At 62.9% G+C, this 11,363-nt stretch overlaps 1 protein-coding gene across 1 annotated transcript in view; it reads right to left on the bottom strand.

Moving 5' to 3' along the window:
* CPSF1 (cleavage and polyadenylation specific factor 1) overlaps positions 1–11,363 on the bottom strand; it is a 63,353-nt gene that overhangs the window by 41,092 nt on the left and 10,898 nt on the right. The window contains exons 10-17 of the mRNA XM_065830943.2: positions 10,793–10,886; positions 8,908–8,995; positions 7,216–7,338; positions 5,846–5,897; positions 4,462–4,553; positions 4,306–4,380; positions 4,114–4,194; positions 1,796–1,885 (exon numbers count right to left, since the gene is read on the bottom strand). Coding sequence (XP_065687015.2) covers positions 1,796–1,885; positions 4,114–4,194; positions 4,306–4,380; positions 4,462–4,553; positions 5,846–5,897; positions 7,216–7,338; positions 8,908–8,995; positions 10,793–10,886 — 695 coding nt within the window. The remainder of the gene's footprint in view (positions 1–1,795; positions 1,886–4,113; positions 4,195–4,305; positions 4,381–4,461; positions 4,554–5,845; positions 5,898–7,215; positions 7,339–8,907; positions 8,996–10,792; positions 10,887–11,363) is intronic.

Below are 11,363 nucleotides of genomic sequence, written 5' to 3' on the forward strand. Positions count from 1 at the left end.
GGGATTGGGGACACATCCAGGGAGGGTTTGGGGACATTGCTGGGGGGGTTGGGGATGTCTCGGGGGTTTGGGGACATCCCTGGGGACTTGGGGATGTCCCCAGGGGTTTGGGGACCTCTCCAGGGGTTTGGGGACACATCAGGGGGTTTGGGGACAGTCCAGGGAGTTGGTGACATCCCCAGAGGATTGGGGATGGCCCCGGGGGGTTTGGGGACACCCTGGGGGGGTTGGGGACACACTGGAGGGGTTGGGGACATCCTGGAGGGGTTTGGGGACACACTGGAGGTTTCAGGATGTCCACAGGGGTTTGGTGACGTTGCTGGGGATTTGGGGACAGCCCAGGGGGTTGGTGACATCCCCAGAGGATTGGGGATGGTCCTGGGTAAGTTGGGGACACCGTGGGGGGGTTGGGGACATCCCAGAGGGGTTGGGGACATCCTGGAGGGGTTGGGGACATCCCCAGAGGACTGGGGATGGCCCTGGAGGGGTTAGGGACACCCTGGGGGGGTTGGGGACATCCCGGAGGGGTTGGGGACATCCCAGAGGGGTTGGGGACACACTGGAGGGGTTGGGGACATCCCAGGGGGTTTGGGGACATCCTGGAGGGGCTGGGGACATCCCAGAGGGGTTGGGGACACTGTGGAGGGGTTGGGGACATCCTGGAAGGGTTGGGGACATCCCAGGGGGTTGGTGACATCCCCAGTGGATTGGGGATGGCCCTGGAGGGGCTGGGGACACCCTAGGGGGGTTGGGGACATCCCAGAGGGGTTTGGGGACATCCCAGGAGGTTTGGGGACATCCTGGAGGGGTTGGGGACACCATGGAGGAGTTGGGGACACCATGGAGTGGTTGGGGACATCCCAGGGGGTTGGTGACATCCCCAGCGGATTGGGGATGGCCCTGGAGGGGTTGGGGACACCCTAGGAGGGTTGGGGACATCCTGGAGGGGTTGGGGACATCCCAGGGGGTTTGGGGACATCCCAGAGGGGTTGGGGACACTGTGGAGGGGTTGGGGACACCCCGGGGAATCTGGGGACATCCTGGAGGGGTTGGGGACACCCCAGGGGGTTGGTGACATCCCCAGAGGATTGGGGATGGCCCTGGAGGGGTTGGGGACACCCTAGGGGGGTTGGGGACATCCCCAGAGGACTGGGGATGGCCCTGGAGGGGTTGGGGACACCCTAGGGGGGTTGGGGACATCCCAGGGGGTTTGGGGACATCCCAGAGGGGTTGGGGACATCCCAGAGGGGTTGGTGACATCCCCAGTGGATTGCGGATGGCCCTGGAGGGGTTGGGGACACCCTAGGGGGGTTGGGGACACCGTGGAGGGGTTGGGGACATCCCGGAGGGGTTTGGGGACATCCTGGGGGGGTTGGGGACATCCCCAGCAGATTGGGGTTGGCCCTGGAGGGGTTGGGGACACCGTAGGGGGGTTGGGGACATCCCAGGAGGTTTGGGGACACCGTGGAGGGGTTGGGGACATCCCAGAAGGGTTGGGGACATCCTGGAGGGGTTGGGGACATCCCAGGGGGTTGGTGACATCCCCAGCGGATTGGGGATGGCCCTGGAGGGGTTGGGGACACCCTAGGGGGTTTGGGGACATCCTGGAGGGGTTTGGGGACACCATGGAGGGGTTGGGGACACTGTGGAGGGGTTGGGGACACCGTGGAGGGGTTGGGGACATCCCAGCGGGGTTGGGGACACTGTGGAGAGGTTGGGGACACCCCAGGGAATCTGGGGACATCCTGGAGGGGTTGGGGACACCCCAGACGGTTTGGGGACACCTGTCACCCACCTCGTCCCTGCGCTGGGGCGCGATGACCGTCCACATGTCGTGACATCCCGGCAGCTCGAACGTTGTCACCACCTGCGGGCGGACGCTCCTCTGCGGGGACAGCGAGGGGGACACGCCGTGGGGCAGGGGACACGCCGTGGGGCAGGGGACACGGCTGGCCCTGGGGTGACAGGGGTGTCCCGGGGGGGGTACAGGCGGTGCCCAAGCTTGGGGACAGCCCTGGTTTGTCCCCGGCTCTGCTCTGGCGCCGGTACCTGACCCGCCGGTGACACTGAGCCCGGACAGGCCTTGTGCAGCGCGGGGGGGACGTGGGGACATCCGGGAGGGTCTGGGGACATCCTGGAGGGTTTGGGGACACCCCTGGGGTTTTGGGGATGGCCCTGTTGGGGTTTGGGGACATCACCGGGAAGTTTGGGGATGTCGCTGGGGGGTTTGGGGACACCCCACAGGGGTTTGGGGTCATCCCTGGGGGGTTTGGGGACATCCCTGGGGGGTTTTAGGGACATCCCCAAGGGTTTGGGGACACACCAAGGTGGGTTTGGGGATACCCCACGGGGGTTTTGGGGACATCCCTGGGGGGTTTGGGGACATCCCTGGGGGGTTTTAGGGACATCCCCAAGGGTTTGGGGACACACCAAGGTGGGTTTGGGGATACCCCACGGGGGTTTGGGGACATCCCTGGGGGGTTTGGGGACATCCCTGGGGGGTTTTAGGGATATCCCCAAGGGTTTGGGGACGCACCAAGGTGGGTTTGGGGATGTCCCCAGGGGCTTTGGGGACACCCCTGGGGGTTTGGGGATGTCCCTGCTGGGGTTTGGGGACACCCTGGGGGGTTTGGGGACATCCCTGGGGAGTTTGGGGATGTCACGGGGGGATTTTAGGGACATCCCCCAGGGGCTTTGGGGACACCCCTGGGGGTTTGGGGACACACCAAGGTGGGTTTGGGGACATCCCGCAGGAGCTTTGGGGACACCCCTGGGGGTTTGCGGATGTCCCTGCTGGTGTTTGGGGACACCCTGGGGGGTTTGGGGACATCATGGAGGGTTTGGGGACATCCCTGGGAAGTTTGGGGATGTCACGGGGGGATTTTAGGGACATCCCCAGGGGTTTGGGGACACCCTGGGGGGTTTGGGGACATCATGGAGGGTTTGGGGACATCCCTGGGAAGTTTGGGGATGTCACGGGGGGATTTTAGGGACATCCCCCAGGGGCTTTGGGGACACCCTGGGAGGTTTGGGGACACCCTGGGATGTTTGGGGACATCCCTGGGGGATTTTAGGGACATCCCCAGGGGTTTGGGGACACATCAAGGTGGGTTTGGGGATGTCCCCAGGGGGTATGGGGACACCCCTGGGGGCTTGGGGATGTCCCTGCTGGGGTTTGGGGACACCCTGGGGGCTTGGGGATGTCCCTGTTGGGGTTTGGGGACACCCGGTGGGGTTTGGGGACATCCCTGGGGGGTTTGGGGATGTCACTGGGGGATTTTAGGGACATCCCCCAGGGGCTCTGGGGACACCCCTGGGGGTTTGGGGACACATCAAGGTGGGTTTGGGGACATCCCGCAGGGGCTTTGGGGACACCCCAGGGGTTTGGGGACACCCCAGGGGTTTGGGGATGTCCCTGCTGGGGTCTGGGGACACCCTGGGTGTTTGGGGGATGTCCCCAGGGGGTTTGGGGACACCCCTGGGGGTTTCAGGATGTCCCTGGAGGTTTGGGGACATTGCCAGGGATTTGGGGACAGCCCAGGGGGTTGGTGACATCCCCAGGGGATCGGGACATGATGGGGACACAGGGAAGGGGACACATGGCCCTGTGCCCCTTGTGTCCCCACAGGGTGACCTGCAGGACCCTGTGGTGCCAGCACCTGATCTCTGGTGACACTGCAGGGACAGGGCCTGTGTGGCACAGGGGGCACATGGGGACACAAGGTGGGGGGCAGGAGGGGACACGGGGGTCATGGGAGGGGACACGGGGCTCTGTGTGTCCCTTGTGTCCCCATGGGGTGACCTGCAGGACCCTTTGGCACTGGTACCCAACCTGTTGGGGACACTGCGGGGACAGAGCTCGTGTGACACATGGAGGGGACACAGGGGGGACATTGGGACACAATGGGGGCAGGAGGGGACACGGGAGGGGACACGGGGCTCTGCGTGTCCCTTGTGTCCCCATGGGGTGACCTGCAGGACCCTTTGGCACTGGTACCCAGCCTGTTGGGGACACTGCTGGGACAGAGCTTGTGTGGCGCATGGGGGGGACATGGAGGGGGACATGAGGGGACATGGGGCCCGGTGCCAGCGCGGTGTCACCCGTGTCCCCACCTGCAGCACGGTGAGGGCGCCGTTCTTGCCGTAGCCGGAGCACAGGACGATCTCCAGGTCGGGCTCGGGGCTGCTCTGGAACTGGGACCAGCACCAAACCGGTGGGGACGTCACCGAGCCCAGTGGGACAGGACAGGAGGGGACAGGAGGGGACAGGAGGGGACAGGAGGGGACAGGAGGGGACGGTCTCACCTCCTCAGACAGGAACGCCGGTTCCCCCATGGCCGCGTTGGCGCAGGGTCCGATGTTGAGGATGCTGTCGCACACCTGGGGACACAGGGGGGTGACAGGGGGTGACAGGGGGGTGACAGGGGGGTGACAGGGGGGTGACAGGGGGGTGACAGGTACCTCGAAGGAGAAGGTGGCCAATTGGGTGCCCGACTGCGCCTCGGAGCCGTAAACCTCGATCTCGTCCACCTCGTCCTGCGCCGCCTGCCCGCCTGGGGACGTCACCTCCTGTCACCTCTTGTCACCTCCTGCCACCCCCTGTCACCCCCCAGCACCCTGCCACCTCCCCATGGCACCCCCAGCCCCCTATCGCCGTGTCACCCCTTGGCACCATGTGTCCACCCCCCCAATCACGCCCCTGTCACCCTGTCACCCCTTGCCACTGTGTCACCTCCCATCACCCCCGTGTCACTGTCCCAGCACAGTGTCACCCTCCCTGTCACGGTGTCACCCCCCATCACCCTGTCACTATGTCACCCTCCTGTCACCATGCCAGCCCCCGTCACCCTCCCTGTCACTATGTCACCACCCTGACCCTGTGATTTGTCACCCGTCACCCCCATCACCCTATCACCGTGTCACCCCTATCACTGTCACCTCCCTGTCACCATGTCACCCTGTCACTGTGTCACCCTTCCTGTCACCCCCATCACCTTATCACCATGTCACCCCTCCTGTCACCCCCATCACTGTCACCTGTCACCCTGTCACTGTGTCACCCTGTCACCCCCATCACCCTATCACAGTGTCACCCCTCCTGTCACCCCCATCAATGTCACCTCCCTGTCACTCTGTCACCCTACCTGGCACCCACATCACCCTATCACGGTGTCACCCCTCCTGTCACGCCCATCACTATCACCTGCCACCATGTCACCCTGTCACTGTGTCACCCTTCCTGTCACCCCCATCACCCTATCACAGTGTCACCCCCATCGCTGTCAACTCCCTGTCACCATGTCACCCTGTCACTGTGTCACCTTTCCTGTCACCCCCATCACCCTATCACGGTGTCACTCCTCCTGTCACCCCTATCACTGTCACCTCCCTGTCACTGTGTCACCTTTCTTGTCACCCCCATCACCCTATCACGGTGTCACCCCTCCTGTCACCCCCATCACTGTCACCTGTCACCATGTCACTGTGTCACCCTGTCACTGTGTCACCCTTCCTGTCACCCCCATTACCCTATCACAGTGTCACCTCCCTGTCACTGTGTCACCCTACTTGTCACCCCCATCACCCTATCACGGTGTCACCCCTCCTGTCACCCCCATCACCCTATCACCTCCCTGTCACCATGTCACCCTGTCACCCTATCATGGTGTCACCCCTCCTGTCACCCCCATCACTGTCACCTCCCTGTCACCATGTCACCGGGTCACTGTGTCACCCCTTCTGTCACCCCCATCACCCTATCACCATGTCACCTCCTGTCACCCCTTATGACCCCGTCACCCCTCCTGTCACCGTGTCCCCCCCGTCCCGGTGTCCCCTGTCCCACCTGCCCATGTCCCCGTGGGCTCCGCGCGTTTCTTCTTCACAGGGGGCTCCTCCTGGGGGAAGGATTTGGAGGTCCCAGGGCTTGTTGGGGTCCCAAGAGATATTTTGGGGTCCCAGGGGATATTTTGGGGTCCCAAGGGTAGATTTTGGGGACCCATGGGAGGATATGGGGGGGATTTTGGGGTCCCAGGGGGGGAATTTTAGAGTCCCAGGGGATATTTTGGGGACCCAACTGGGGATTTTGGGTACCCAAGGGGATATTCTGGGGACCCAGGGGGGGAATCTGGGGGGATTTTGGGGTCCCAGGGGGGATTTGGGGCACCCAGAGGGGGATTTTGGGGTCCCAGGGGTGGATTTTGGGGACCCAGAGGGGGATTTTGGGTGGACTTCAGGATCCCAGGGGCTACTTTGGGGTCCCAGGGGTGGATTTTGGGGGGATTTTAGGGTCCCAGGGGATTTTTTAGGGTCCCAGGGTGGAATTTGGGGACCCAGAGGGGGATTTCGGGGTCCCAGGAGATATTTTGGTGTCTGGGGGAGGATTTTGGGGTCCCAGGGGTGCATGTTGGGGTGATTTTGGGGTCCCAGAGGATATTCTGGTGTCCCGGGGGGGGGGATTTTAGGGTCCCAGGGGTGGATTTTGGGGGCATTTTGGGGTCCCAGGGGATATTTTGGTGTCCCGGGGGTTGATTTTGGAATCCCAGAGGTGAATTTTGGGTGGATTTTGGGGTCCCGGGAATGGATTCTGGGGGGATTTTGGGGTCCCAGGGGATATTTTAGGGTCCCGGGGTGGATTTTAGGGTCCCGGGGGTGGATTTCGGGATCCCAGGGGTGGATTTTGGTTGGATTTCGGGGTCCCAGGGGTGGATTTTGGGATCCCAGGGGTGGATTTTAGGGTCCTGGGGGTGGATTTTGGGGTTCCGGGGGTGGATTTTGGGTGGATTTCAGGGTCCCGGGGGTGGATTGGGGGGGGATTTTGGGATCGCAGGGGATATTTTGGGGTTCCAGGGGTGGATTTTGGGGGGATCTTAGGGTCCCACTGGATATTGTGGGGTTCCAGGGGTGGATTTTGGGGGGATTTTGGGGTCCCAGGGGCGGATTTCAGGGTCCCAGGGGGATATTTTAGGGTCCCACAGGTGGACTTTGGGGTCCCTGGGGTGGATTTCAGGGTCCCAAGGGTGGATTTTGGGGTCCCTGAGGTGGATTCTGGGCACCCAGGGGTGGACTTTGGGGTCCCGGGGGTGGACTTTGGGTGGATTTTGGGGTCCCTGGGGTGGATTTTGGGGGGATTTTGGGATCCCAGGGGATATTTCGGGGTCCTGGGGGTGGATTTTGGGGTCCCAGGGGTGGATTTTGGGGTCCCCATGCTCTCACAGGCCGGTCGCTCCCGTCCCTGCCCGCTGGCGGTGGCTCCTGCAGCTTCTCCGTGTACCTGAGCAGCAGCGAATTCCCCAAGCGGGACCCCAGGAACAGGTACCCGGGCTCCAGCGTCACCATCTGCGGGGACAGCGCGTCACACGGGGACATCGCGGGCAATTGGGGTCCCAGGGTGGATCTTGGGGTCCCAGGGGGACAATTTGGGGTCCTAGGGGTGGATCTTGGGGTCCCAAGGGGGATATTTTGGGGTCCCAGGGAGGGGATTTGGGGTCCCAGGTAGGGTTTAGGGACACAGGGAGGGGATTTGGGGACCTGGAGGGGTGAATTTTGGGGTCCCAGGCAGGGTATTTGGGGTCCCAAGGGGCTATCTTGGGGTCCCTGAGGTGGATCTTGGGTCCCAGGGGGATATTTTGGGGTCCCAGGGAGGGGATTTGGGGCCATGGGGGGTGGATTTTGGGGTCCCAGGGGGATATTTTGGGGTCCCTGAGGTGGGTCTTGGGGTCTCAGGGGGATATTCTGGGCTCCCAGGGGGACATTTTGGGTGATTTAGGGGTCCCAGGGGGATATTTGGGGGTCCCAGGGAGGGCATTTGGGGTCCTGGGGGGTGGATCTTGGGGTCCCAGGGGGATATTTTGGGGTCCCTGAGGTGGATCCTGGGTCCCAAGGGGCTATTTTGGGGTCCTGGGGGCAGATCTTGGGGTCCCAGGGAGGGCATTTGGGGTCCCTGAGGTGGATCTTGGGGTCCCAGGGGGATACTTTGGGGTCCCAGGGAGGGGATTTGGTGCCCTGGGGGTGGATTTTGGGGTCCCAGGGAGGTATTTGGGATCCCAGGGAGGATATTTTGGGGTCCCTGACGTGGATTTTGGGGTCCCAGGAGGATATTCTGGGGTCCCAGGGAGGGCATTTGGGATCCCAGGGAGGATATTTTGGGGTTAATGAGGTGGATTTTGGGGTCCCAGGGAGGGCATTTGGGGTCCCAAGGGGCTATTTTGGGGTCCCATGGTGGATCTTGGGGTCCCAAGGGGGATATTTTGGGGTCCCAGGGAGGATTTTGGGGCCTCAGGGAAGGGATTTGGGGCCCTGGGGGGTGGATTTTGGGGTCCCAGGAGGATATTTTGGGGTCCCTGAGGTGGATCTTGGGGTCTCAGGGGAATATTCTGGGCTCCCAGGGGGACATTTTGGGGGATTTAGGGGTCCCAGGGGGATATTTGGGGGTCCCAGGGAGGGCATTTGGGGCCCTGGGGGGTGGATCTTGGGGTCCCAGGGGGATATTTTGGGGTCCCTGAGGTGGATTTGGGGGTCTCAGGGGATATTTTAGGGTCCCTGAGGTGGATCTTGGGGTCCCTGAGGTGGATCTCGGGGTCCCAAGGGGCTATTTTGGGGTCCTGGGGCAGATCTTGGGGTCCCAGGGGGGGCATTTGGGGTCCCTGAGGTGGATCTTGGGGTCCCAGGGGGATATTTTGGGGTCCCTGAGGTGGATCTTGGGGTCTCAGGGGGATCTTCTGGGCTCCCAGGGGGACATTTTGGGTGATTTAGGGGTGCCAGGGGGCTATTTTGGGGGAGTTCCCCCAATGGGAACAGGCACCTGGGCTCCAGTGTCACCGTGTGAGGGGCGGGGGGTGACGGGGGGTGACAAGGGGTGACAGGGGGTGACGGGGGGTGACGGGGGGTGACAGGGGGGGTCCTTACGCAGGTGGTGAGGACGCTGGCGGCCGCTTTGTCGAAGTGGAAGGAGCGGACGCTGCGCATCCCGTCGGTGATCAGCGTCAGGACGTAGCTGGGGACACGGGGACACAATGGGGACACTGGGGACGCGCTGGGGACACCCATGGTGGGGACACACAGGGGATGCGGTGGGGACACGGGGACACCCGCAGTTGGGACAGAAGGGACGCTTGTGGTGGGGACATGGTGGGACGGAAGGGGCACCCATGGCGGGGACACAGTGGGGATACCCACGGTGGGGACAGAAGGGACACCTGTGGTGGGGACACAGGGCACACCCACAGTGGGGACACTGTAAGACACCCATGGTGGGGACAAAGGCGCCGTGGTGGGGACATGGGGGACACTTGTGGTGGGGACAGAAGGAACGGATGTGATGGGGACAGAAGGGACGTGGTGGGGACAGAGGGGACACCCATGGTGGGGACACTGTAGGACACCCATGGTGGGGACAAAGGGGACGTGGTGGGGACACGGGGGACACTTGTGGTGGGGACAGAAGGAACGGATGTGATGGGGACAGAGGGGACGTGGTGGGGACAGAGGGGACACCCACAGTGGGGACACAGTGGGGATACCCACGGTGGGGACAGAAGGGACACCTGTGGTGGGGACACAGGGGACAATTGCAGCAGGGACACTGTGGGGACGTAAGGGACACACATGGTGGGGACAGAAGGAACGGATGTGATGGGGACAGAGGGGACGTGGTGGGGACAGAGGGGACACCCATGGTGGGGACACTGTAGGACACCCATGGTGGGGACAAAGGAGACGTGGTGGGGACATGGGGGACACCTGTGGTGGGGACAGAAGGGACATCTGTGGTGGGGACACAGTGGGGATACCCATGGTGGGGACAGAAGGGACACCTGTGGTGGGGACACAGGGGACACCTGCAGTGGGGACAGAGAGGATGTGGTGGGGACACCTGTGGTGGGGACAGAAGGGACACAGGGGACGTGGCGGGGACACAGGGGACACCCATGGTGGGGACCCAGAGGATGGATGTGATGGGGACAGAGGGGACACCTGCAGTGGTGACAGGGGGGACACAGGGGACGTGGTGGGGACACAGGGGACACCCATGGTGGGGACACAGAGGATGGATGTGACAGGGACAGAAGGGACACGGTGGGGACAAAGGTGACACCTGCAGTGGGGACAGCGGGGACACCCGCGGTGGGGACAGCAGGGACAGAGGGGACGTGGTGGGGACAAAGGGGACACCCATGGTGGGGACACAGGAGATGTGGTGGGGACAGAGTGGACACCCGCAGCGAGGGCACAGGGGACATGGTGGGGACACAGGGGACACAGTGGGGACAGAGGGGACACGGTGGGGACAGAGGGGACACCTGTAATGAGGACAGGGGGGACATGGTGGGGACACAGGGGACACCTGCAGTGGGAACAGAGGGGACACCCACAGTGAGGGCACAGGGGACATGGTGGGGACACAGGTGACATGGTGGGGACAGAGGGAACGCCCGCAGTGAGGACAGGGAGGACATGGTGGGGACACAGGGGATGTGGTGGGGATGGAGGGGACAGAGGGGACATGGTGAGGACACAGGGGACATGGTGAGGACAGAGGGGACACGGTGGGGACAGAGGGGACACTCATGGTGGGGACAGAGGGGACACCTGCAATGAGGACAGGGGAGACATGGTGGGGACACAGGGGTGTGGTGGGGACGGAGGGGACAGAGGGGACACGGTGAGGACACAGGGGACATGGTGAGGACACAGGGGACACGGTGAGGACAGAGGGGACACGGAGGGGACAGAGGGGACACCCATGGTGGGGACAGAGGGGACACGGGGGACAGGGTGTGGCCGCCCTTACATCTCGCCCCCCTTGAGCGAGATGACCATCTTGTCGTAGGAGATGAAGGTGGCCTGGGCACAGTCCAGTGTCATCCGCACCCCCTCCTGCACCCCTGGGGACACAGCGTCACACACCCCATCAACCCAACCGACCCCAACCAACCCCAAACCAACCCCAACCAACCCCAACCAACCCAAACCAACCCAAACCAACCCAGATCCTACCCAAACCAACCCCCATCAACCCAACCGACCCCAACCAACCCCAAACCAACCCCAACCAACCCAAACCAGCCCAAACCAACCCAGATCCTACCCAAACCAACCCCCATCAACTCAACCAACCCCAATCAACCCCAAACCAACCCCAACCAACCCAAACCAACCCAAACCAACCCAGATCCTACCCAAACCAACCCCCATCAACTCAACCAACCCCAATCAACCCCAAACCAACCCCAACCAACCCAAACCAACCCAAACCAACCCAGATCCTACCCAAACCAACCCCCATCAACTCAACCAACCCCAATCAACCCCAAATCAACCCCAACCAACCCCAAACCAACCCAGATCCTACCCAAACCAAC

This window comes from Patagioenas fasciata, chromosome 2 (assembly GCF_037038585.1).
Source record: "Patagioenas fasciata isolate bPatFas1 chromosome 2, bPatFas1.hap1, whole genome shotgun sequence".
NCBI classification, from domain to species: domain Eukaryota; kingdom Metazoa; phylum Chordata; class Aves; order Columbiformes; family Columbidae; genus Patagioenas; species Patagioenas fasciata.